This window comes from Onychomys torridus, chromosome 3 (genome assembly GCF_903995425.1).
Source record: "Onychomys torridus chromosome 3, mOncTor1.1, whole genome shotgun sequence".
Taxonomy (NCBI): Eukaryota; Metazoa; Chordata; class Mammalia; order Rodentia; family Cricetidae; genus Onychomys; species Onychomys torridus.
The window spans coordinates 104,929,763-104,957,097 of record NC_050445.1 but is presented as its reverse complement, the minus strand read 5'-3'; the positions used below and the strand labels follow the sequence as shown (position 1 = coordinate 104,957,097).

General features: G+C 46.1%; 2 protein-coding genes across 4 annotated transcripts in view; one reads left to right on the top strand and one right to left on the bottom strand.

Moving 5' to 3' along the window:
* Syn2 (synapsin II) overlaps nucleotides 1-27,335 on the bottom strand; it is a 145,936-nt gene that overhangs the window by 22,829 nt on the left and 95,772 nt on the right. For both annotated transcript variants that reach the window (XM_036182592.1, XM_036182593.1), the window contains exons 2-7: nucleotides 24,566-24,623; nucleotides 23,260-23,351; nucleotides 21,023-21,179; nucleotides 16,377-16,466; nucleotides 6,292-6,354; nucleotides 5,787-5,929 (exon numbers count right to left, since the gene is read on the bottom strand). In XM_036182592.1, the coding sequence (XP_036038485.1) occupies nucleotides 5,787-5,929; nucleotides 6,292-6,354; nucleotides 16,377-16,466; nucleotides 21,023-21,179; nucleotides 23,260-23,351; nucleotides 24,566-24,623 (603 nt within the window). The remainder of the gene's footprint in view (nucleotides 1-5,786; nucleotides 5,930-6,291; nucleotides 6,355-16,376; nucleotides 16,467-21,022; nucleotides 21,180-23,259; nucleotides 23,352-24,565; nucleotides 24,624-27,335) is intronic.
* Timp4 (TIMP metallopeptidase inhibitor 4) lies at nucleotides 8,287-14,757 on the top strand. Of its 2 annotated transcripts, none has more exons than XM_036182595.1 (5): nucleotides 8,287-8,905; nucleotides 10,050-10,147; nucleotides 10,553-10,667; nucleotides 13,219-13,342; nucleotides 14,098-14,197. In XM_036182595.1, exons 1-5 carry the CDS (start codon nucleotides 8,767-8,769, stop codon nucleotides 14,195-14,197), a joined length of 576 nt encoding a protein of 191 aa, XP_036038488.1. In that variant the 5' UTR covers nucleotides 8,287-8,766. The 2 variants fall into 2 exon arrangements, with proteins under 2 accessions (XP_036038488.1, XP_036038487.1); XM_036182594.1 differs by having other exon boundaries at nucleotides 8,301-8,905; nucleotides 13,219-13,343; nucleotides 14,080-14,757.

Here is a 27,335-nt window from a genome sequence, read left to right as displayed (position 1 = left end):
CAAGCGAAATCACAGAAACTACACAATTACATGGCAAATGAACAGTGCACTTTTGAATGAATACTGGGCTGTTGAAACAATCACAGAGGAAACTAATAACTTCCTAGAATCAAATGAAAATGAGAGCGTCACTGATTAAAGCTCTGAGATACAGCTAAGGCAGTTCTAAGAGGAAAAGTGTGTAGCTAAAGTCCTAATGTAAAAAAAAAAAATCAGAAAGATCTCAAATAAACAACCTAGTGATGTACCTCAAGATCCCAGAAAAGCAAGAAGTCAAACCAAAAGTAACTGGTAAGAAATAGAGATGGGTAGGCACTAAGAAAACGGAGACTTAAAGAACAACACATAAAACCATAAGTTGAGAAGTGATTTTTTTGAGTGAACTAAACAGAGGAAATAGAAGACTCAAAACAACAAAAGTAAAGATTAAAAAGGCTGTTGATACAAGAGATGCTAATGATAGCTGGGAATCATTAGAGAATATTTTGAAAACCTATATTCCAAAAAGCTAAAAATCTAGAAAAATGAACAAATTTCTAAAAACATATGGCCAACTAAAATTAAATCAAATGATATAAATATTTTAAACCCATAACAAGCAACATGAATGAAGCAGTAATTAAATCTAATCAGAAAGAAAATCAAGGACCAGATGGAGTCACTGCTGAGGCCTATAAAGATTTTCAGAAAGACTTGACATCAATACTTACCAAATTCACAAAAATAGAAAGGAAAGAAAGCCGCTGGATGTATTCTAGTATACAAAGCCAAATAAACAAACCAGGTAAGAACACAGCACACAAGAAAGGAAAACTTCAGACCAATTCCTCTGGCGGATACAGATGGAAGGATTCTCAACAAAATACTTCCAGACCAAGTTCAAGAATACATTAAGAAGAGCTGGCAGGACAGCTTAGCTGACAGAAGTGCCCGCCACAAAGACCAATGCCCTGAGTTTGATTCTCATATGGAGAGAACCAACTCCCACAGGTTGTTCTCTGACCTCCATGCCTGCACTGTGGCATGCCTGCACTATGGCATGCACACACATATATACCCAGGTGTGCTCATGAGCACACATGATCATACACACATATAAATAAATGTAATACAAATTTTTAAAGATACATCAAGGTCAAATTTATTTCAATCCAGGGAAGCAACATTGGTTCATCACACATACATCACACACACACACACACACACACACACACACACACACACACACACACAAATTAGCACCATATAAATAGATTTAATAACAGAAGTTACATGACTATCTTAATGGACGGAGAGATGGCATTTGATAAAGTTCACCATGATAAAATTCTGAAGAAACTAGAAACAAAAGGAAGACACCTCAGCATAATAAAGGCTACAAGCCTGTCAGCAGCATTATTCTGTACAGGGAAAGCTGAGAGCATTTCCTCTAAAACCTAGAGTAAGACAGGGGTGCCTATTCTCTCCACTCTTATTCGATAAAGTGCCCAAATTCTTAACTAGACCAATAAAAAGAAAGAAAGAAAAGAAAATGGACACAAACAAGAAAGGAAGAAGTCAGTGTATTCCTATCTGCAGATCACATGACCTCATACTTTAAAGACCATATGGTCTCCACCAGAAAATGCTTAGATCTGGTAAATACTTTCAGTAAAATTATAGAATACAAAAACCAACACACAGAAATCAGCAGCTTTTCTATATACCAATAATGAACTTGCCAAGAAGAAATTAGGCAAAATATCTTATTTATAATAGTTTAAATAAATTAAAATAAGAGTCCTAAGAATAAACAATGAAGAGACATGAGAGACATCTAAATTGAAAACTTTAAGGCATTGAGGAAAACGTTCAAGAAGACATTAGACAGTTGAGAAACCTCCTACAGCTATAAATTGACAATATTGTGAAAATGGTTACATTACCAAAAGAGGTAGACAGTGTCAACACAACCCCATCAAAATTCCAGTAACAGTCCTCACAGTAGAAAATAGCAATCCTACTATCCATAGAGAAACACCAAAAGACCTTGATAACCAAAGAAATCTTAAGCTGAATAACAATGCTGGAGGTACACAATACCTGATCTCAAAGTACACTACAGAGCCATAGTGACAAAGATGACATGGTATTAGCACAAAAACATGCATGTAGATCAATGGGACAGAAAAGAGGACCCAGAAATAAAGCCATAAGGTGCCAAAATTATACATCAGAAAAAAACTAATCTTTAATAAATGGCGATGGGAAAGCTGAATATCCATAAGGAGAAGATTATTAGATCTATGTCTCTCACTGTGAACAAAATCAATTTAAAATGGACCAAAGACCTTATTATAAAACTTGAAACTGTTAGAGGGAAATAGAAAGTAGCAGAGGAGGTAACCTAAGAATTGAGAAATGTGGTTACATAGAATTAAAATGGCTGCTGGGGCTAGTGAGATGGTTTAATGGGTAAGACACTAGCCACCAAGCCTGACAACCTCAGTTTAGTCCCCAAGACCCACATGGTGGAAGGAGATAACAGATTTCCTCAAGTTATCTCCTAATGTTCACATGCACACAAATCTGTTCACACAGTGTGAAAATTTCTCCAGAAACCAAAACTTGAAATATTGAATGGCCCAGCTATCCTACCTCTGGGTATATACCCTAAGTATTTTAAGTCCTACCACAGAGATATTTGTACACTGGGGTTCCTGTTTAACTATTCTCAATAGTCAGGAAATGGAACTAGCCTAGAAGTCCATCAATAGGTAAATGAATAAAGAAAACATAGTACACACACAGTGCAATTTTATTCAGCTACAAGGAAAACTAAAATCATGAAATCTGCAGAAAAATGGATGGAACTAGAAATTATGAAAGTAACCCAGATTCACACAAATACCACATTCTAATAACAGAGCATATATTCTCATTTTTATATGTGGGGGGGGTCTAAGTCATGGAACTAGAAAGAGGACACTGGAATAGGAAATGGGCCTTGGGCTGGGTGAGAAAGAAAGAAGAGGCAATAGAATACCCTTCTGAAAGCAGAGAAAGGGTCCTGGGAGCGGGGAGGGGGAGGGAGAAGGCAGGGAGGGGCCTGGAGCAGGGTTGGGGAAGCTCAATGAAAACAAAGTATGCAAGAAAATGACACAATGAAGCCCATTACTTTGAATGATAATTAAGAAAATTAATGAAGGTCGGGCATGGTGGTGCACACCTTCGATCCCAGCACTCAGAGGCAGAGGCAGAGGCAGGCAGATCTCTGAGTTTGAGGCCAGCCTGGTCTACAGAGTGAGTTCCAAGACAGGCTCCAAAGCTACACAGAGAAACCCTGTCTCAAAGAAAAGAAAGGAAGGAAGGAAGGAAGGAAGGAAGGAAGGAAGGAAGGAAGGAAGGAAGGAAGGAGAAAAGAAAAGAAAATTAAAAAGAAAAAGAAACTTGCAAAACTTGAAAAAAATGATAAAAAGCATAATAAAAATAAACTTTCCGTAGGTTAGTTGTTTCAATTATGTTCCTATGGCTAGACTCGTCAAATCAGGGACACCTGCTCATTTCTGTGTCCTCAGCACAAGGGCACGATATGAGTGCCTCAGAAAGTGTGAGTAAATAATAATAGTAAATCCCTTACATTTGTACAGTGCTTCAAAGTTTGAAAAGTTCCCCAAGACTTCATGCCTTCCCCTAACAATGGGGCACAGGGCACAGACCCATACAGGCTCCTTGGGCTGCGCAGGCAAGTGGACACTGAAAGGCCCCAGGGACAGTTTAACAGCCTCTGTTGATAGTGGGACAGGATGGGCACCTTTCTACCAAATGGTGCTATTGGGGATTTCCAGAGGGGAAGACTGACACACCTAACCTTAGATACTGCTAGGTCCATTCCTGCTCAGAGCAGGGATATTGTCAAAAGCCTGGGAAGGAAATGTCATGGAGAGATGATGAGGGGCATAAATACTCCCCCAAAACAGTATAGAAATGTCACTCAATGGTCTTGTCATTAACCACCCTTCTTAACTGTCAAGATCTCTCTCTCTCTCTCTCTCTCTCTCTCTCTCCCTCCCTCCCTCCCTCCCTCCCTCCCTCCCTCCCTCCCTCCCTCATTATGTAGACTAGGCTGGCCTCACAGAGATCTGCCTGCCTTTCCTAACCAGAAATACGTAGTTTTGAATCTTTTAATCAATTAAAAAACAAACAAACACACCCTACTGTCTTTAATTGCATATAGTTTTAAAGCAATGCTTAATTCCTCTTTGGAAAGCAGGAAAATGATAATTATACGACTATGAATGTTTTGAAAGCAGGAACTAACTAGTCAATAAAAGTAAATAAACAACAACAACAAAAATAAAACTAAATTCTAGACTGGTAGTAAAGCCTAGTATAGAGTATGTGTTTAGCATGTGCAAGATTCTGAATTCAATCCCCAGCTCCCCAATGTCATGTGAGCAGAGAGAGAGAGAGAGAGAGAGAGAGAGAGAGAGAGAGAGAGAGAGAGAGAGAGGAGAGAGGAGAGAAAGAAAGAGACATACAATGAGAGAGACAGACAGACTCACAAAGAGACAGACAGACACATGTGCATACACACACAGAAACAGTGAGACACACACATACACAGAGACAGAGAGAGACACACAGAGAGACAGAGACAGACACAGAGATCACAACTCAAACTAAAAGCTTCAAGTTCCCAGATCAGAAAGACACTGCCACCACCATGCTTCAGCTTCCTTCCAGGGTATCCCCTGAAGTCTGTGGGTGCCTACTGCTCTACAAGGTGAGAAACAGTGATTTTATCATTCTCCCCACAAGAAATTCACACTAGAGAAGAGTGATCTTTGTGGGAAGGACTAATGTTTGAAGCAGGTATGGAAAAGGTGCAGGGAAGGAACATCTCCCTACCTCCAGAGGTACCAACAATGAAAACAGGGGAATGGGTGGTATGGCTGAGGGACAGAAGGCATTCAACTTCATGTGCTGAAGTCTCGAGAAGCAAAAAGCAAATTCATGCATTAATAATTCTTTTTATTTGCAAAGAAAACTTTACATCTTAACCAAGTTTTTTAAAAAGCCATAGAACACTACTCTCAGAATTGGAGCTGTACACTATCTGCATGTATATGATGGAAGGCCAGGCGAATCTTGAAGTCTTTTGTCTTCCTGACGCCTACACTTCTCCTGGTGGCTGTGTGGAGCAGCCATCTACTCTTGGGAAAGTGGTAGCATTTCCAAGGCTGGGTGGTTACATTAGGGGCTCAGCTACTTCTGTGCTCTTGCAGTCTGGTGAGACATACAGACTCCTCTGGTAGTACGAAAAGTGTAGTATGGGTAATGTATTTTCTTTTTAAAAAGCACATGGGTTCACAAGGTACACAATCCATTTTTTAAAATATTAAAAAAAGCATTTCTGTGAACACGATGTAGTAGCAGGTTTAATGTCTGCCATGGTTTTTAGAAGAATAAAGAGAAGAATTGGCCTTAGCAACATTTGTCATAACCATGACAGTGTAACTGAAGAATACCTGTGACCACTGTTAGTGAAAAGACCCACATACTGCCACTACTGTAGTCTACAGCCTTTGTTCCTGTCTGAAGAGAAAGTGAAATCCACCCAGAGACTAGTGAAATGGCTATAGTTTTATTTCTCAGATCTCTCCTCCGACTTACAGAGGAAGTCAGGCTAAGAAGCCTGTCTTAGTGGCGTCCTCCCCCTGGTCCTACCTTACAGATCTGACGAGGTTAAACTGGCTGCTGGGGGAAAGTGGATAGTGTCCGTCAAATAGTCCACACATACTCACATGTAAGCCTTGTAGTTGTTGCCAATCTTCTGAACCCGAATGTCATACTTGGCATCAATGAAGGGTTCTGCTGTGGCATAGGTTTGGGTGAGGGCCACCACACTAGCAATGTCCTGGAAGTCGTAGTGATTTTCCACTTTGACCTAATGTTGATGTAAGACAGACAGGAAGGGGCACATGTGCATACACACACAGAGAAGTCATGAGGGCTGAGAGCCTCCAAGCCAATCACACAGTTTCTGACACTGGTAAACATGAGCATCCCATCTCCCCAGCAGTTCCTGTTCTCTAGTCCCTTCCCAGAGCCAGGGTCACACTAAGGGACCAGCTTGGTTGGCTGTACTCTTCATTGGATGACTGGGCAAAAGCCATGGCTTCCAAGGCTTTTGGTCAGGTCCTTGGGAGAAATCCACTGACACAGGAAGAAGACTAGTCTACAAATGGGCTTGCTGAAAAAAAGCCCCCTTTGACTCAACCCAGACCACCACCAGCCATCCTGCCTTACCTTGCCCATGCCTGAGTGAGCGTGACCAATCTTCACCACCACAGGGAATGTAGGCAGTGTAAGCTGAGAGCAAAAAAGGAAGAAATGGACTGGTCAGTAGGTCTTTTCTCTTTGGAATCTGAAAATATTTTCCTTGGGAAGACCCTTGGTTGCATCCTTTAAAGAATCAGTGCAGGGGCTGGATACAGGTCAGCAGTTAAGATTGCTTACTGCTCTTGCAGAGGACCAGGGCTCAATTCTCAACATCCACACCAGGTGTCTCAGAACCATCTGTAATTCCAGCTCCAGGGCTTCTGACACCTTCTGGACTCTGCAGACTCATGCATGCACATGGTGCGCATATACTCACACAGGCACACATACATCCAAAGAAATAAACAAATAAAACTTTGGGGAATATTATCAAAATACATTGCATGAAATTCTTGAATAATAAAAATCTTAAAATAATTAATGCACCCTACTTGTTTTACACATGGAACCCATAAAATGACAGCAACTTTCCCAAAGTCACACAGTAGGCTAGAGGCAACTGTATGTACCCTGTTCTCCTACCTGGTATTTCCTACATCCCATGACTTCAGTTTTCTCTGCATTAGACAACCCCGACAGAACTTCCTGTCAGCTAAGGAGAATTTTTTTTTTTTTAATTCATGAAAGAGTAAATTTTGCTGTCTGTAAATTGTACTGCAATAAACCAGAAACATTTGGAATGCATTTGGAGCACCTTGATGTCCACTGAATCACGCACCTCAGCCCACTTCTCCCATCAAGTGCCATCTTTCCTCTGCTGATCCTGTCACAGGCTTAGTATGCTGAAGCTATTTCTATGCAGGTCAGGATTCAGAAGACGGATGACATAAGAATTCAGCATGTTTATCCTTGGAAGACACCCTTAACAAAGTAAACTCGTCCTTGAAGTAGCCTTGTTTTAACGGAGGAGGAGTAAGAGTTAAAGGAAGAAGGACCCTCCAAAGGCAGGGTTTTGAGCTGCCTTAACAAAATCCAGGCAGGAACGGCAACGCAAAGGAGCAGGGAGAGCAGCAGACACCATACTGGCAGGCGAAGACTGTAGTTCTCACGGCACCGAACCCCTCAGCCTTCACACCTGTCAAGTGACAAGGTTGGGTGGATGCTTTTAAGACCCCTCCATGTGACAACTCTCTCTTGGTGTGAGCACTGCGTAAAGAACTACTCTAGACACCAGCCTGGTCCCACTGCCTGCCTCCGCCTGCCTTCATTCTCTCCCAGTTCCCTTCTTTTCAGATATCACCACTGCCATCTCACGGGTGTCTTCTAAAGGGAATAGCTATCAATAGTTGGGAAAAGTCAGATTTTGTAATGAAAACTCAAGAGTGTAGCTGTGATCAGAAATGTAGGTTTGGTGCCCTGGACTGCAAAGTGAAGAGAGGGAGGAATCCTGTAGTTTAGTCCTATTTTATGAAGAAAATAGTTGGGGCCCAGGGAGGCAGAGATCACAAAACAACCCAGTGGCCGTCAGAATCAGGACCCAGCCTCCAGCTCTCCCTGAGGCAGTCATTCTACGAGTTTCTTTTCATTCAGATTCTTGGAGCACTTTGCTGACAAACAGTGGACAAGGCTTGGGTCACAATGACCGGAGTGCCTGGCTTGTTTGCTAAGCGGCTCCACCTTCTGCAACATGGCCGCGGTCTCCAGGGGGCAATGATGTGCAGTAGGAGCTTTGACGTCCAAAGTTTGCCCTGCCCGACAGGACACCCTGTGTTTTAAGCTTCATGGAAAGAACTGCCCTCAACTCTCTGCAGTCTAAGGCTTTGGCTGTGAGAAAGGGTTTTAAAGCACTGGCTGCTTTCTCTGACATCCTTCCCCACCCCCCCAGCTGACAGCGCCAAGACACACACACACCCCAACTTTCTCTGTCCTGTTCCCTGACTGTTTGCTGTTGCTTTGGAGCCTCATAAATAGGGCATTGAAAACACTTCCTGTGGCTGAAAGAAGCCCTGAGTAGCTTGTCTCATTCCCAGTATGCAGCTCAGCGAGGGGTCCGTCCTCCTCTGTCACTGTCTCTTTTGCCTGTTGTAATTCTGTCTGCCTCTGACTTGGCCTGTGTCTGTGTCTGTGCCTCCCCTCGCTTGCTGCTTTTACTGGATCTTCAGTCCCTCATCTTTCTGCCTTCTTGTCTCTGCGCTGGTCTTTGCTTTTGTCTCTCGGCCCCCAAAACCGTATCTTCCCTCTACTTCCAGGCTGCTGCCTCTTTCGGAATCTGCAGGCTTTCCTCTGCATTATTGGGTCTGTTGGTCTGGTCTGGAGGACCTTGGGTCCTGCGGCTCTGTGGTGGCCCGCTGCCAAAGGAGGGAGGAGCCCATGGGGGGCGGGATTGGCCCTAAAGCCACCTCATAAAGACTGGGACTGTACGAGGCTTTCTGGAGGAGTCCTGGAGGGGCTGTTTGTTACGACAGGCAGACCCCACGAGCTCAGCTGGGGCTCTGCAGTGTCATGCCCTGGAGCCCCCTGGCTGCGCTGAGCTGGGCACTGGTGCTGCGGCTGCTGGCATTGCTGCGGCCCCCGGGGCTGGGTGAGGCGTGCACTTGCGCGCCTGCGCACCCCCAGCAGCACGTCTGCCACTCAGCTCTAGGTGAGTCCGTGGCCCTTGAGGACCATACCAGGGGTTGCCTGTGGGAAAACTGGTGTTGGGCAGAGCTGTAGACCTGGAATCTGTGGGAAGAGGTGGAGCTCAGATCCTGTATGGGTGCCTCCTGCTGCAGCTGATAGGTCAGAAATGGCTGTTGCTGTATTGACCTTGGAAGTACAAAGCCTGATTTGTAGGGGGATAAATATTCTATCACAGATCTCCAGAGTAGTTCCCGTCAGCTCAGCTTGATGGGACCTCGCTGTCACTGGAGCTATCCAGCAATGTTCAGAACTCTTGAGGGGAGGGGAGTTTGCCGTATAACACCTGCCTCCTTGTCTGTAGATGAAGCTGCCAGCTGTCACCACAGGGCACACACTTTTGTCCTTTCTCTCCACTACCTGGACACCCTTCTTTCACACCTTTAACTTCCTAGATTCGCCTTTCATATTCCAAAGGCGTTTTGATTCCTTGCCGCCCTTTGTGGTGGGTACTGCTGTTTTTTATAAGGAGTTCACCACTAGATGAAGACTTCCGCAGGACAAGAACCCTGTCAAGCCTCATGCCTGTGCAAGGCCAGGCAGAGAGGAGGAAGACCTTTTTAAACAAAATTTCCAGAGCTGGGGCTGCAGCTCCGTGACAGAGCATTTGCCCCTCATGCATGGGGCTTCAGGTTCAGTCTTGGGGCGGGGAATCCAAAAAAAAAAAAACCAATTCTTGATTAGATGGCAGGAGATGAACTTCCTCAATGGAGAATGGGGACATTTACAAATTCGATAAACAGTTTTTACTATCACTGTAGGTGTGTTGTGAGATTCTAAGATGTTTAGATAGATGAGTCCCACATCAATTGCCTTGTAGGGACTCCTATTCTCTGTTCGCTACACCCAGGGCTATGGGGAACTTGAGCTCTAGAAACCAACAGGTTAAAGGGCAGAAAGAACACAGTTTAAGGACTTAAACACCCTGAAGGGTTTGAAGCTGGCAACCACCACGGAGTAAATCCTAAGCCCCCTCTCTCATATGCATCATGCTGCTGAGAACCTAAAAACACTTGACCCAATCCTTGGACACTCAGAGGAACCCAGGCCACCCAGATCTCAGATTGCATACTCCCACAGTGCCGAAGTTTCCCTTTTTTTCTGTGCAGTAATCCGGGCAAAAATCTCCAGTGAGAAGGTAGTTCCTGCCAGTGAAGACCCTGCTGACACTCAAAAAATGATCCGGTATGAAATCAAACAGATAAAGGTACATGGGGCAGGACAAGGGCTGAGCCGCGATGGGCTAATGGAGGGATGGGGTCTGCGGTAAGGGAGGGAGGAACCTGGTGAGAGTCAGGCAATGGACTTAGTCTCCTTAGGAAGGTGCTGGAGTGGAACTGTATGAGCTGGTATGGGCAGGACCCGCCGGAACCAAGTGACTGTTCAGGGTGGTGACTGGCTGTCTATCTTGTTGGTGGGACCTCCCCATCTCCACGGAATCAATCAAGGTTTAGACTTACTTAAACATAAATAAATAAACAAATAAAAACCAGCAAGGTCATCTGTGCTCCGAACCTGAATAGAATTTTGCTTAACGTTTGGAAATAAATGAGCACCTTTCAGCCTACTGCCCTGCCCTGACCAGTGCTGCGCTTCTGTAACTGCCTTTCAGATGTTCAAAGGGTTCGACAAGGCCAAGGATGTTCAGTATGTCTACACACCATTCGACTCTTCCCTCTGTGGTGTGAAACTAGAAACCAACAGCCAGAAGCAGTATCTTTTGACTGGTAAGTTAAGGGGCTAAACAGAGTTGTGCTAGTGACCATGGCCTTTTTGTTGGGAGGAGCAATGGAATTCCCTTTCGATGCAGGAGTCCCTGCTGCAGTGATCTTGGCTACTGTTTCACTATTTTAAGAACAGTCCGCTCTACCCATCGACGACAGCTAGTTCCATTTTAAAAATTTTAATTAGTATAAGATATTTGGCATCTTGAGCCCAAATATATCTCCTGAAGGTGTTTCCTGTGTGTTTATCTCTGCCCTGTGTGCAAGCTTGACTCTACAGTTCCACCTCCATGAACCCTGGGCGGGGCCAGCCTCCCGTATACTGAACTGGTTGGGACAAAACAGTAAATGGGCCATCCATCCAATACACCTAAGAATGTTTTGGGGAAATAAATAAATACAGTGCTAAAGTATTCTGGAATTCAGGGAAAGAAGCGCTGGTATGGTTGTGAACAAGCAGGGAAGCTTCATTGCTGGAGTGGAGTGGCCCACAGGATGGAAAACATCTGTAAAGAAATCTAGGAAAATCAAAGCTCCAGCCCACAGGGAGAACAGGGATGAGTCCCACTCTATCCATGGAGCCAGCAGATCACCATCTGCTCCATACTGTCAGGCCTTGGGCAGGAAAGTGGAGATTCAGGAATACGTCCTAGTCCTCCAAGACTTCCTAGTCCAGACACGGCTCGTGAAGAGTGACAAGAACGAAGGGCTTCTCAGCTCTGAGGAGGGGGACTGTGCTGCCCTGGGACACACCACTGGACCTTCCAGGTCCCTCATAAGCAGGCCAGTCTCTTTACAGCTCCTGATAGCCCACCCCTTTCCTGAGCATCCACTTTGTGTGTCTCACCCTCGCTGAGGCAATGAGGTGTGTCAGGGAAAGGGGAACAAGGGACTTTTGTCCTCGAGGAGGTCAAGAATAACCCAGGGTGGAGAAAACATAACTCTACAAAAAGGTTCAGTGATGCCATGCCTTCAGGAGAAGCCAGTGGTCTTCATTGATAGGTAAAAGTTCTCTGTGGCTAGAGCACTGTGACCATTGTAGCTTTTCCTGTGCCACTTGTCAATGACAGAGTACCCTACATCTTTCTCCCTGAGAGCTGAAATGAACTCCCTGTAGTTACAGGATGTGTGGCTGTCCTCCTGCCTTGTACAAGACAGTCCTAGTGTCCAGAGACCCTTGTACTTGTTGACAGTAAATTCCCAGCCATCCCTTGAAGACACAACATGAGCTTCAGCTCCCCTGGGGTAGCTTCCTTTATTCACCCTCTTCTACACTTGGAGATACGCATGCATTCCTTTGTTTCTTGCATCTGGGCAATTACAGTCCAGTAAACTATGCCTACTTTCTGCCTACCCTCCTAAGGGAGCCTGTCATATGATTTCTGCATCTGGTACTAGGTGATAGCAGCTGCCTAGTGAATAAATGGTTGAGTGTCCAAGTCCTAGGAGAGGCGAGGGTTCGCATTGTCAGGGGCGGCTTTGATGAAAAGACGTATTGAAAGGAGCTATGGGGCTAGCGAGATGGCTCAGTGGTTAAGAGCACTGGCTGCTCTTTTAGTCAACCCAGTTCAATTTCCAGCACCCATATGGGGGCTCACATCTTCTGGGCTCTTAAAGAAAAAGGCCTATGAAAGATCGGAAGGAACTTGATAAATAAATAAATTTTTAAAAGGACGCTTTCCTATGGGGAAATGTTCACCAAGATGGATACCAATTGGGCAGGAGAAGCCAGTGTGGATAATGGGAAGGAGTGGACATCTTCTGTGGGCCAACAGCTATACCAAGAATTCTATATACATTCCCTCACGTAATCTCAGCAACAGCTTTATTATTCTCATCCTCCACCTGAAAGCCCCTGTGACCTTTATGGTTACAGCAGCTAGTATACAAAGGGAGTATAGAAGAGAAAGAAGCCTACCCATAGTCTGGCCTTTTTCTGCCTCCCTGTGCCAGGGCTCTAGCTCAGGGCCTCACACAAGTTAAGCACGTGCTAGGTTCCTGAGCTACATTCCCAACCCTGCATTGTGCTGTCTGGTTTTCACTTGCCCCTTTTGTTTGTTTGCCTGTTTCTCTAAGGAAGGGTCTTGTTATGCAGCACAGGCTGACCTCAAGCTTTTGGCCCTCCTGCCTCAGTCTCCTGAGGGCTAAGGTTACAGGCATGTGTCACCAGATCTGACAAGCTCCAGGCTGATTTTAAATCCCACCTTCTTTCTGCTTCATGCTAAAGGAACAGACCTTCACCAGATCCCATAATTCTGCCTTGCACAGACCCTGTGAACTAGTCTCTGCTTTAAAGGTTATAGAGATTTGTCTGGTCCCTACACTGAGTCCCAAGTGTTCACTGATGTCATAGAGCCATTTGAGACTGGAGTTGTTTTCTCTGTGTTGTACAGAGTGTGTTTAGCATAAAGAAGGCATAATTTCAGCATAGAAAGGAAGGAAAGAAAGAAAGGCTGGTCATTACAAAAGTCACACTACTGGAGTGTTTAATGATGGGGACCCCTGGAGGCCTTGTCAGTCTTCTAACTAGATTCCTTTCTTTCTCTCCACAAAGGCCAGATTCTCAGTGATGGAAAAGTCTTCATCCATCTCTGCAACTACATTGAGCCCTGGGAGGACCTGTCTTTGGTGCAGAGGGAGAGTCTGAATCATCACTACCCCCAGAACTGTGGCTGCCAAGTAAGGGAATGTCCATTTCCAAGGTCATTTGTGGGTGAGGGACAAGCTTAGAGCCTTGGGGGTCTCATCCTCCATGTATTCCACCATATATGTGAACTCACTTCCTACACTCAAGTTGTGCCGTGGAAGTTGGGGGTGGGAAGGTGGAGACTACACCTTTTTAAACTCAAAGTACTTACTCTTGGGGGGGGGGCACTGTGCTCACACAAGGCAGACTGAAATGACATTAGATCACCATTTAAAGCAAGTCGAAGCCAGGTGTGGTGCCTCAGCAGTACTGAAGTACATGAGAAGTTGAGGCAGGAAGGAGGATTCCAAGTCAGGCCAGCTTGGGCAACATAGTGAGACACTGTCTGTTTCAAAAATGAGAAAAGGGAGCATGGACGGACAGACAGACAGAATACTCTTTTCCAGGCCTGTAATAATTAATTTATTTTCAAATTTTAATTTAGTCTAGAGAAAATTTGTGAAGAACCAAGATTTAATTTGAAGGTAAAGAAATCAAAGCTCTGAAGAGTATTTACAGTCATGGCAGTATGGGACCCATCAAGGCTGTGTCTAGTGACACCAGGAAGATAATACTGTTCCCAAGGAGATGGGGGAGAAGGGCTCAGGGGGAATCTTGGAACTGGGAAAAGACAAGGCAGTTGAGATGGCAGTGAGGACACACAGGATGTGAAAGGCAGCACAGAGAAAGGATACTCTATTCACTTTGATATTGTGTGGTCACAACTAGATCATCACTTGCTATGCGGTGCCCTGTACCATCTCAGCCCCCAATGAGTGTCTCTGGACAGACTGGCTGCTGGAACGGAAGCTCTATGGGTACCAGGCCCAGCACTATGTCTGCATGAAGCACGTTGATGGCATCTGTAGCTGGTACCGGGGCCACCTACACCTCCGGAAGGAGTATGTTGACATCATCCAGCCGTAGTAGTGACCAGTGACCACTAGATCCTTGGAAAGTGTCCTGAAGACCAAGCCAGTTCTCTGTGGTACTCTGACCATCACCACCTGCCATGTTGCTGCCAGATGATGGGAAGTGACAAGTGGGTGGCCCGGCCAGCATTATGGCAGCTGTGGAGCATGTGACAGCTTATGTCCACATCTCCAGCTCACAACTTGTCAAGGGCTGGAGAAGGTAGTATGACTTGCCCTCAGCCCCTCTCCCTTGTCTCCCAAATCTTGTTAGTCTAGTTTATACCTATTACTGAAAGTTCTTATTTTGGCTTTGTTTTCTCCAGTCAGGAGAATGTACGTTCCTTTTCTTAGCTCCTATGGTAAAGGAGGAGCTAGCTGTAAGTGTCATAAGACAGTACAACCTTGTGATGTATGCTATGGAAGGGGTGACTGTATCCTGAGTGGGCTGCTTGGCTGAAATGAAAAGAATACACTAAAGCTTCATATCCTCTTCTCCCACTGTCTCAACTTAGCCTAATCCTCTGACACATTTTTGTCTGCTTAAAGGACACAATGAGAGCTGAACGGCCCACTCTTCCCTGTGCCCTGCAAGTCCCCTGATACTATTGTTGGCAGAAGGCCTGGCCCAGATAGCATTTGTCTCTGGACAAGAAAAGACTGAGTATACCAGAACAAGCATTCTCCCTCTAGGTTAAATATCTCTACTGCCTTCAGTTGGGGTCCAGGGACTTTTCCTCCACCTCCTTTAGGTTGCTAATGTCTTTGTTCCTACCTTAGAACTTTGTTTTGAAGCAAAAACAAAACAGGTGAAAAACGACAAAAGTGCCCCCAGAGCATGGTCTTCTCCTAAGACCAAATGTCAGCAGAGTGTGGGAGGAGATGATGACGGGACCCCCGGGGAACATGCAGTGGGGAACGAACGCAGCTTGCACTTGCTTGGGGTTTCTTCAGCAGCTATCCCTGCCAGGTGTTACAGCAGGAGACAGCTAGCTGTGACTGAGTGAGCATTTCCACCCTTCAGCTAAGTCCCCTTACCTCTGTGTCCTGGACTCTAGCTACCGGCTCCTGAAGGCTCCTCAGCCTCTGTAAGTCTTCCTGGGTTGTCTACATGGGGAAACACTGACAATGGCCTCTATGATTTGTTCACTCATAGAGCTCAACGGCCCAGAACCTTTTCCTGGGGAAAGCTCTGGAAAAGATGGCAGGGGTCATCAGTTCTTTTGACCACTCAGGACTGGCTTTCATTTTGATGTGTGATCAGCACATGTGTGCTGTCCTGGAAGAAGGCTCTGGGTTTAAATGCAATGATGGAGATCCCTTTGGGAGGAGAGAGTGGGGGGGGGGGGGGACACCAAACTTGATTCCCCGTCCCAGAACACAGCACTTGGAAGGCTCTGGCAGTGAGTCTCCAAGCGGGGTCCTCCAGCAATAATCCACACCATCCTTGGGTAGCAAGTATGGGGAGGGAAGGAGGATGGAAAGTAACCTCCAGGTTACTCCGTATGACACATCTTCACAGCTTCCAACCAACCATTTCTCTTCCTTCTGACCTCCGGGGTTGGACTCAGAGACGGCATAGGATTGACTCTGCTTTGTCACAATTTGGAGGTGGCGAAGGAATGGAAGTCTAGTGAGGAATAACAGAAGCAACAGGTTCCGTCTTGGGAGGCTCATCTCCACCAGAAGGCTATTACTTGAGGAACTTCCTTGAAATCATATGCATGCTGTGTTAGATATCCTGGTCAAGAGTAGCTATGCTCACTTGTCATAATTGAGAAATTGACACACAGTGAGGAACTGTAACACCCCCAGAGACGCACGGCAAAGCTGTGGCTATAGGAAAAGCTGTGAACCCTCCTGACTGTTGACTCACAGGTTTGCTACTCTGTCATGTTAAAATGCCCTGCTTTTTCTGCTTTTCTCTACTCTGTACCTAGAAATGGAAAACAAAAAGCTGTTGGCTAGAATCTAGCTACTTCTGCTGCTCTGAGCCGCTCTGCAGCTACCTGAGGTGTTGGGTCTGAGGTGCTGAGGCCCCTGAAAGGCCTCTAGAGTCACCATGTGGCTAGGAATAGGAACAGTGCAGAGTCAAGGCTCCACTTAGCCACCTACCATTTCTCGGTGGTTGGGATAGTATGTCTGCTCAATGAGTGGGAATTTCTCCCCTCCCAGTGTCTTGAAGATGGCCACCATCTGGGCAAACTGCAAAAAACAAGAAAGAATTTCACTGTATCTTCAACTTCTGGACCAGATACAACATCAATTCGTCAAATAAATATAGAGCATTTTCACTGTAGAATACATTGTGTTAAATCAACTGGCAGTACTGAGAAAGGAAAGGTACATGTAAATTCAAGGACATATGCTTTAGTAGAGCAAGACAAAGAGAAAGCTAGTATTCATTGGGGGCCTACTTAATTTCAGTGGTTTCTGCCCAATATTTTCAAATTGACAAGGCTGAGAAGGGGTTTGGAACTTCACTTGTATCACAGAAATTGGGCTGGGGGAGTGGTGCACATCTATAATCTCAGTACTCAGCAGAGGCAGGAGGATGATGAGTCTGAGGCCAGCCTGGGCTACAGAGTGAGCTCCAGGCCACTGTGTTGGGCTAAATGGTAAAATATTGTCTCAAGAAAAATCAAATGAATCACAGAACTGAAGAGGTAAAGCTGGAACTGCAAACTTGAAGTCTAACTCCAAACGTATGCTCTTCTGAGCAGCGGAGCAAGGCAAAGCTGAAGCAGTAACATGCCAAGTCTCAGAAGTTCTAACGCCAGGCAAAGAAATAAATGACACCCCTCCGGTGTGCTCTACAGAGCCACCAGAGTCTGCACAGGGGGTGGCATAAATGAAGCTGTTCTTCAGGAAGACTGGAGGGTCACAGTGGTGAAACCTACAGGTCCATCTTCCCGGCACTGACTACTGGGATTATAAGAACTGAACTTGCTATACCCTTTATCTGTGGCAACAAGAGAAAAGGCAAGGTTCAGATCTTCACAGTGTTGGGGCTGGGAGGCTTCTGGTGCACATCCGGCTCTCCTTGACCTTTCAAAAACAAAGAGACTAAGAACAGAAAGGTCAGCTGCCCGAGGTCACATGCTTGAGCAAGGTTCACGGCTAGATCCTTCATTCCCAGTCTCTATTTCTCCTGAATCTTTTCAATACCTACTTTTCAGATTCCACAGAGGCCACGCAATTCTCACAGGAAACACAGATCTTTCCCACCTAGTCCACATTTAACCCACAACGCCAACCCTAGTGCATGGGCAGCTAGCCTCTTTTCTCCAGTAAGATCTGTTCAGGCTCCAAATAGCCTATAGCTTGGTCAGCTTCAAGGGAAAGTTGTTGGGTCAAACCTGCCCTCTACTTGTCAGAGACGGGAAAGCTAGGGCCTTTTCCCAAAGTTTAGGTCCCATTCTCTGTAAGGGATGTTAGTTCAGGAAGGATTATTAGCAGAGTGGAGTCTCTTGGTGTTCTCCTTTTAACTCACTAGTTGCCTTTGGACAAAAGGCCCCTCCCTGCCAGGCTCCCTCTTCAGATGTGAGCAGAGCAGGGTGGTTTCCTTCAGCTTTTCACACCGGGCATCAGGAAGAACATCTTTGATTGCGTTCCCCCCACACTCCTCCATCAGACTGTGGTCCTTTTGTAGGGAAGATTTTTTATTAAAATGCAGGGAAATGTGGGTCTTTCTGGGCCCCAGCCTTCAGTGTGTGGGACTGGTAACTTCTGAGGTCTAAGACTTCCTTTAGGATTCACTCTCTAACACTTTATTGTTGAAAGAGACTTCAGACAGTCTCCACACCAGGTCTGAGGAGACCAAGGCTAGAGAAGCCTCGGAGCATGGCAGGTATTGAGGCTCCACTGCGAGAGCACCCAGGTTTCTTCATTCCTTGCCCATTGCATCCTCTGCTGACTTCTCATCCCTGACTGACTCTCTGCTCTTCCCTTCCTTCCTTCTCCAATTCTTCCTACTACCTCACCTGACCTTCAGCTCCACCTGCCCACCTGGACCTGGCTGGGTTCCTTTTGTGCCCGGGCTTCTAAGGCTCTCCAGCATCCCTAGGGAGCTGATGCCAGCTCTGCCGAAAGACCTCTGTCCTGCTGCAGCCCACACGTTGGCATGGCACCAAGACGTGAGGCCCTATCTTCCCTATGTGTGGGTGAGTTACACAGACAACCTCACAGATGCCAGGAAGGCCTCCGGCAGACTCCCAGGGCCCTGGGACAGCCAAGACTAAAATGACAGCCAGTTCCCAGGCTCCAGTTGGGTCCCTGAGAGCCCACTTTACCCTCCCTACCCCTTTCCCTGTCTGATTAATAGACTGGACTTGGCATCAGAACTCTGTCTCCCTAGAAACTTAGATTAAGTCGCAAGTACACAGTTACCAGTTAAACAAAGGTAATATCTGATAAGGGCTATTTCCTCTATGCAGACCAAAAAAATGAATTGGAGAGCTGGTGCGGTGTTGGCATTGAATAGAAAGATGCTTATTTAAACCACTTACCTAATGACTCAAGAAAGAATTCATTAAAGAAATGGGGTTTGGGATTCTATTTGAGTAATGTGCTCTCCCTGTCTCTCCTAGATAGTAAATGCTTAAGTTTAACCCAGGTCTACCAATCTCCAAAGAACCAGAATTCAGCTCCACTGGAGTAGTCGGGGATGCTGGCATTCTTGCTTTCTCTGGACTGCTGCTTTCATTGATGGAACTATTTTTCCTTCTGAAATCCCAGTGGCTACTCTGGTCAGTTTGGGGACAGCAGACTTGCTCAGAATCATTCTGGTGCAAGGCATAGCCTTCTCCAGCCCACTGGATGCCTCTCACATCCAGAACACCCACAGTAAGAAATTTAGGAAGCATGAGCCAAAGTCATCGTATCACAGGGACCCTCCTCTCACCGTCATGAAATGTGTCCGCTTCTCCCGACAAGCTGAGAACAACATGTAAAATGTCACTTGGTGGCAGCTGCTTAGTGAGACTCTGGGGAAAACTTGGGGTGTGTCCAGCAAGCCCTGTTGTTCCCATGCAACGCCAAAGGCAGTGTGCTGAGATTGTGAATGGGTGAGAATGTGACCCCTCACCAGATCCCAGATCCCATGAGGGATCTTTCTGTTCCTCCCTTCTCTAGCCTCTGCCACAGTTTAGGAAAAGAAAGCATGGGACCAGTTCCTTTAGGAAGTCTCAGATATCAGGGAACTATAATAACCGCATTGGCAAAGAAATGGTATATACAACCATACTGGCAAAGGAACGGCATATACTATTAGTCACAGTTTGTAGACACAGAAACTTAAACACAAAAGATGGTTAGTCACAGGGCTGTCATTAAGACACTCAGGAAAAGCTGATACCAGTGGCATCACCTTGTGTAGCTATGAGAGAACCAAATTCTGAAGGAAATGGGGATGGAGTGGGTTAAGGCATACTTCAGGAGGAAGGTTGTGTGACTGAGGAGAAATGGGAGGTTCCTAGAAAAGACATTTGATAGATGCCTCGTGTGTTTTCTTATATAGGCATCATACTCAAATCACACCACCCTTCTAGCCCATCTCTGCAGAACAGTAGGATTCCAGATGTCACAGGCCACACACAGGGAAAAGCCGCAAGTGGAGCTTAGGAAGCCAACCTCCCCTTAACCACAGCAGCCCTCAAACCTCCTTCTCCTTGTCCACACCTCTTCCTCCTTCACTGTATGGTCTCTGTGCTAGCCAGGGAATTGGAAAGCTGTTCATTCGAGTGTGGGAAAACAAAAAAGTCAAGAGCAGAGTTAATGGGCCCATGTGGTTATAGAATACCCCTCCAGCTCCCAGAGCAAAGAGGTTTATGGTTCAGAAATGTCACAATAAGCTTGGTGAGCCTTGGCAATCTAGAGTGTGTGAAATTTGATTTTTGAAAAACAAGAAGATGAAGAGAATACGATTAGAAGCAAGCATTTCCTTCCATGAGGCCAGCCTGGGGCAGCGGACCTAGCAGAGGAGAATCCCCAGTCATTCTAGGCTCTCATGTTTCTTTCAATACTTTCTACAGCTCTAGAAGGTTTCTAGACTGGCTGTGCAAGAGGAAACCAAGCCAGCTCTTCTTCACTTTGTGTGAGAGACAGTGTGACGTACAGAAATCCTGGCTCTCTAAGTTTGGCAAGTGACTTAATCCTTCCTGGGTCTTATTGCTCTGTACAAAAGTGAAAAGAATAATACGTCCCTGGTAAGCTTATCGTGAAGATTAAATGAAATTACCCAGAATAATCTCAGAAGGTGGCACCATACAGCAAGAGGTTTTATGCTCCTCGGTTTCTTTTTTCTTCCCACGAAGGGGTAAGACCTAAGTATCCCAAAGGAAATGTTCAGCTCACACTGTCAGGCTCACGCATGTGTGGATGAATCTGACTCTGAGACTGTTGAACTGTTGGTAGATCTGTCTCTAAAACCCTTCTGAGTTGGATTTCTCTATTGGCTTTGGGTCTTTCCAATAGCTTACTCATTTTAAGAGGCAAGAATCAGGCATTTTTATCACTGCTGCCCCAGGTCAAGAAAAGACCCACAGACTTGTAAGGATTTTGTCACAGAATCTTTGTGTAGCATGGTGGTGAGGTCAGAGGTCTACTCTATAGCAAAAGTGTGCAGCTCAGGACATCTGGTAAAATGCTACTGTGATGGCCTACCCCACCAAGCCTCCCAGCTTTCAAGCCTCAGATCTCAGTTGATGCTACTAATGGAGTGCTGGAAGTACTCCAGGGGAGTGGGGGGAAAGGTGCCTTACCACCCACGGCTTGTCACAGAAGTTATAAATGGACTCCAGTGAGTTGATGCTGGGGAGGCCTGCGTACTGCATGCCGATGACCAGGTGGCGGAAGTCCTCATTCTCTGCCATGCCAAATGCATGCTGTCGGATGAGCACAAAGTCTGGTCGGAAGGACCTGGTAAGAATGCAGAGGCAAGTTTCCATTAACTAGCACCTCAAGTAACCCATTTCCAAAGCCTAAGACAGAAGAGATGTCAAGGACCACCCAGCCCATCATGACCTTGTGTTATTACTCCTTTCTGGATGGGATGATAAAATATCATGACACTTTCCAAAGGAGATCTGAGAACTGTGTTTCTGAATCTGTCCCATTCCTTTGGACTAAATGCTATCTCTTTCTAGGATATAAATACTTGAGAAGAGAAGAGAGACTTTTAGAGCCCCACACCTTAAGTGAAAGTGATGTTTCTCTGTCCGCATAGGGCGGTGTGAAAGCCTGAAGCTCCCGTGCTTCCAGAGTTGGTTCTTGAATCGGGTCCTGGAAGACCACACTACCACCAGATCTCTGATCTTAATGCGCTGTTTCATCCCTGATAGATGCTCCTTAAAATAGGCAATGCCCTCATCAGGCCCTAGGAGAGCAAGGAGCTAGGCTGGCTGAGGGCACATGCCAAGCTTCCCGATGGTATTCTTCCAAAACGGACGCTAGGGAGGGGTGCAAATATATTTTGCAGAGCTGAGGTTGAGCAACGGGGCTGCAGGAAGCACCGGGTACAGAATGTTCCCATGCATGGGAAAGCTCCCCTGGTGTCACCTCTAGCCAGCAAAGCTCCTAGCCATAGTTGCTTTAGAGGACTATCGCCTGTCTTCATGCCCTAGCTTCAGAGACCTTCCCAGAGAGGCAGTTTGTGGCAGCATCTGCCCTCAAGGCTCTGTGGCTCAGCATTTGACACCATGTACAATGACCTACCTGGTCCTCTGCCCAGGCACCCGTCCAACCCCACCTACAGATCCAGCCCAGCCCAGCCCAGAGATCAGCTCTAGTAGTGGCTAAAGGAGCTTTCCTCAGTCACCCAAACACTTATTGCCAAGAGGGTATAACATCTGCTTAGGGTACTCTGACCTTTGTCCCACGTTCAGGGACCTGATGTGTAGTTCAGATACCCCCAATTAGGCCTTTGCTGATAGACAATGAAGCCCAGCTGTATCCCTGATATCAAATCCTAACCTTATATCCCAGTTACAGGAATAATCCACGTTCCCACATTGGCACCTGCCCTGGAGCCCTGCTGCTGGACCTTCTGTCACTGCCTGCCTATGTGTGCCTATCTCCATGACACACTTGACCCATGGATGGAGAAGCCTGTCTGTCCTGTTCTAGGACCTACCTAAGCTCACTTCACACCTGAGTTGGCATCTGCTTTTCCTATGTTCTTCCTCAGATTCCAGAAAGAGCAAGCCCACTTTCCTGATGTTAGGTCCCAGATATACTCAGTCTGGCCTTTCCTGTCACTGACCCAGATCCTGTTGGACACTATACTGCTAGGGGTCAGGGTCCTGTGGTGACTGAAATTAGGAAGAGAGTGATGTAGGTCTCGGACCCTTCCTGGAACAAGACTTATTTCTGAAAACCTAAAGCAACATTAAGTTCCTGGGAAGAATGGAAACCATTTCTCATACCTGGAATTCTCATTCCCTCCCTAAAGGAACTGCTGTGTAGACATCAACATCCCAGACTTTGAAACCACCACCTAGGTGCCCAGGATACCACCTGGCATGAAAATGCTCAGTGCCTGGTCATTTTCTTCCATCTACAATGTCTATTCCAACACTAGATTTTCCTGTCAGACATATGAGTTGCTGGGAATGAGGAATAAAGAGAGGATACAGGGATGAGCACAAAGGAACATACATTCAACACAGGGCTTTGCTGCCAACTCTGAGCAAATCTAAACAAATCAGCATAAATAGGGCAGCCAGATTTTTTTTTAAATGGAACCCAGTTTTCTAGGGGAACTATTTGGGGGGATAAAAGCACAACCCATGCTGACTTGAGGATAGGCAGAAGTCCCAACAGGATTGGTTACCTCTAAGAGAGTCTGTGAAACTTAAGGTTGCTCTCTCTCATGCTGGACCAAGAGCTGCCTTCTCTAGCACTTCCGTCTATCACCCGGTGGGACCCTCTCAAGTTGACTCTGAAACCACCCCCACCAAGTCAGAGGTGACGGCAACCCCAAGAACAGAAAGGCCCTTACCGGACAACTTTTGTGCCGTTCCGGAGCACCTGCATGTCCACTGCGTAGGTTCCATCTGCATGGGCCACCAGGTTAAGCTCTGAAAATTCCGCCTGGAGAGTAACAGTGCAGCAGTGAGTCTCAATCCTCCACACAGCAGCCTCCACCATGCCAAGCATTCATTTAGTTTCTATGTATTTTCACATCCACTAGATTTCACTTGGCACTCAAGGAAACCCTTCGAGCCAGGAGGTAGAGATCACTATCCCCATCTACCCAAGGAGAAAACTGCCCAAAGAGTAAGGTGTTTTTTCTGAACAAATGAAACCTACTGCTGTGTCTCCTGACTCCCAGCTCAGCATCCTTTGAGCCTCTCTACAGAGACAGAATGTGACCAGGACAAGCATCTCCTTTCTCAGTCTCTGTATGAAAGCACTGGGTTCCTGGTTAGGCTACTGGGTTTCTTTCTACCCTGTCCCTGACACAGCATGTCAAGCAAGGTACCTGTTCTGCCTGGGTTTCTGTTTCCTCTGTCTCTAACACAGGGTTAGGTAGAGTTGGTTTTTTTTAATCAAACCAGAATATCTAACAAGTTGTTTTAAGAATGGCATATACACTGGGCATGGTAGTATATCCCTTTAATCCTTGCACTCTGGAGGCAGAGGTAAGATGATCTCTTTAAGTCTACATATCAAGTTCCAGGCTAGCCAGGGCCACTTAGCGAGATCATTTTGCAAAAATAATAAACAAACAAACAAATAAATAAATGTAAAGATAGGTAGGAAAACCATAATATTCTGTAAATCCTAATATTTGAATAAGAAATAGTTTCTGTTATTACATAGAAAATGTGTTATTTAAACAGGGCATCTCCTCCCTGCAAAGGGCCTAATTTTCTATTACCCTGGACTAAGAGGCAGAGGAAGGTAAAACAAACAAACAAAACAGCCTTTCAAGTTCCCTAGAGAAACAAGGGATGTTCTTTTCTAGGTGCTCTGTGAAGTAGAGCCTCAGGGTCACAGTAGGCAGACAATGAACAGAAGACACGTGCCCACCCAGAATTCACTACCACAGACAGCGTGGAGGTGTGGCCAGCATCCTAGGGAGGCACTCCTCTAAGGTTTCCTCAGTCTGGGAGCCCTGCACTGAAAGAGACCACGGAGAACCACATTGTCTCTGAACTGCTGAGTTAAGGAAAAGCCCTGAGGACAGGAGAGGCAGAGTTGGGAGTCCAGTGAGGACACTGCACTCCACTGTACTCCACTGGCCAGGACTAGATGGTTCACTCTGGGATGACAGAGGGCATGTGAGGCTTCATGCTGATTACCTGTTCCACCTTGATGTCATAATCTCCAAGGATTTTTTTGCCCCGAAAGCACTTGGCCCTAGAGAAAGAGAGGAGGGGCACACAAATTAGTTTTGTGCAAGTGTTTGAACTCAGACATGTATTCTTCCCAAGAAGAGGTCTATAGCAGATGACCCCCAGACTGAGAGTCAGAGATTTGGATTTGGCTCTTCATTTGCTGCTAGACTGCCATAAAGTCTCATCCAAGTCCTTCCTTTTAGCCTCAATTTACCCACCTGCAAAATAGTCTACAGTACCCTTTCGCTTTTAACCTTTTATGATTTAATCCCCTGTATCTCTCTCTCTCTCTCTCTCTCTCTCTCTCTCTCTCTCTCTCTCTCTCTCTCTCTCTCTCTCTCTCTCACACACACACACACACACACACACACACACACACACACACACCATCTAGAAACAGAAATTTTCTGTGTTGTTCTTGGTAAAGACTAGGTCATTCATCCACACCTCTGAGGTTTCCTTATCTTCTAACCCTGTGTTCCACTCTGTGCATATCCCGTGGAGATCCCTAAATGATCCAGGCTGATGCTAGGACATAGGATTGCTCTCTGCAAACTGATGGGTGTGGGTGGGCATTGCAGAGGACAGCATCCACACACACAGCTCATTAAATGTGGAGAGGTTGAGTGGTGTCTCCATGGAGTCAGCAGCCATTCACAGGCTGCTGAAAGAGAAATGTGGACACCAAACCAGCCACAAAACCTTCGACCTACAGTCTGCCCTGCCTGTAAGATGTGCTGGGGGAGTGGTGCCATTGCCAATGTCTGATTTAACTTGAGGCTCAATCCACAAGAGGGAGCCCATCTCTGACACTGACTGGGTAGCCAGTAACTGGAGACTGGATAACCCAGAGACCTAGGGTAGAACCAAACATGATAGGTCTAGGAAAAAAAATCAATGAAATGATTCCTAATATATATCCTGCTATATTCATAGGTCAGTGCCCTGTCCAGTTGTCATCAAAGAGTCTTCCTCCAGCAGTAGAGGAGAGGGGATGCAGAGACCCACAGCTAGACTTGCAGAATGAGAGTCTAAACTGGAGGTCTCCATTGGTTCCCTCCCCTTGGAGCTCAGGAAATCACTTAGAAAAGGCGTCAGAAGGATTGTAGGAGTCAGAGGGGATGGAGGACACCAGGAGAACACGGCCCACTGAAGCAAGTAAGCAGGGTGCACATGGGCTCCCAGAGACTGAAGCAGCAAGCACGGAGCTGCAGGGATCTGGGCCAGGTCCTCTGCATATATGTTGAGGCTGTTAGCTTGGTGTTTTTGTGGGACTACTAACTGTGGGAGTGGGGGTGTCTCTGACTCTTTGCCACTCTTGGGACCCTCCCTCCTGGTGGGCTGCCCTGCCCAGCTTCAGTATGAGGGCTTTCACCTTGTCTTAGTGTATCTTGTTGTGCTGTTTGGTGGCTGTCTCTCAGAAACCTGCTCTTTTCCGGTGGGAGATGGAGGGGGTGGGCCTGGGGGAGAGAGGAGGCGGGGAGGGGTAGCTAGAGGGAGTGGGGGAGGGGAAATGTGGTCAGGATGTACTGTATGAGAGATTAATCTTTTCAATAATGATAATGAAAAGCTGGAATCAAAACTCAAAAAGGAAAAGTAATCACCCTTAGCTCTTGGTTTCTTCATACACACACCAGGAGAGCCGACAACAGAGGCAAGCAACCCTAGCTGAGCATGAAACCTGTCTTATCTCACAGGCACTCAGGGAAAAGAGTCCAGCTGAGTCATGCCGCTCAGTGTCTTCCCCATCTACCAGGGTTGAGAGGAGCTCCACCCGGATGCATTAAAGGCATCGGGCCTGTGTGAGGAAACCGCGTTCTTGCAGATATTTACCTCTCTTCTTTCCTGGCCTCTAATCATCCTTCCATCTGGAGGATTTTTCTTCTGTGTTCACTTAGGCTTTGTTCTCTGCCTGTAAAAAGGGGCCTAGTTACCTGTGCCTACTAGGCTAAATCATGCTTGCTTCTTTCAGAGCTCTACATTTTCAACTGGCTTATTTCGTTGGAGGTTTTCTAAATCTCTTCTCAAAATAAAGGAATAAACAAACCAGTATTTTATTTGCCATTGTGTTCTAACAACTGTATGCTAGTTGCTTCTAAGAATATTTTGTTTAGTTTTCATAATGAATGACCAGATAGGGAGAAAATTCTTTGAAAAAAAAAAAAAAAAGGAATTCAACATATACAGGAAGCAAAGATCCATCTCCCTCTGCTGACCTGTTCTTCCCACTCTCCCACACTATGGAAACCGACTTACCACATGTGCTGTACAGATTTTTTTTCCCCCATTTTTCTTCTTCCACTCAAAAGAGACTCAATGATGCCATGAGTATTTGCTCCACTACAAATACTTCCTATCCTGGTTCCTGTCAACTTACTCAGGGTGAGGCCAGGCTATTTCCTTTCCCTCTATGGATTCTGGAACAGACCGTTCTAGGAAGTTGTCATTTGTGCTATCCAAGTCCCTGGCCACCCTGAAATTGCTCCTCTGAGGCACTGGGCCATCCTGGAGCTGGATCACTGAAGTCCAACCCCCCACCTCTGCCCTAATTTCTTCCTAAGTTTCACATCAGCCTGCTCCTGATCAACATTCACAGCCTGGCAAGCCCCTCAGTCAGGGGCCCTGCGGCACATGCCACTCTCTTGACATTTTTGTCTGTGCATGGTACTGTCACTGCTCTGCAGAGACTGGACTCTCAGTCTTCTGCTCATGATTATAACAAGGGAGAACTAGA

What these genes read in the sequence shown, in the direction of transcription:
- Timp4 (XM_036182594.1), top strand. Translation starts at nt 8,767, where the DNA reads ATGCCCTGGAGCCCCCTGGCTGCGCTGAGCTGGGCACTGGTGCTGCGG. An exon ending in ATGAAATCAAACAGATAAAG is followed by an intron (nt 10,148 to 10,552) that starts GTACATGGGGCA and finishes ACTGCCTTTCAG; the next exon opens with ATGTTCAAAGGGTTCGACAA. An exon ending in GAAGCAGTATCTTTTGACTG is followed by an intron (nt 10,668 to 13,218) that starts GTAAGTTAAGGG and finishes CTCTCCACAAAG; the next exon opens with GCCAGATTCTCAGTGATGGA.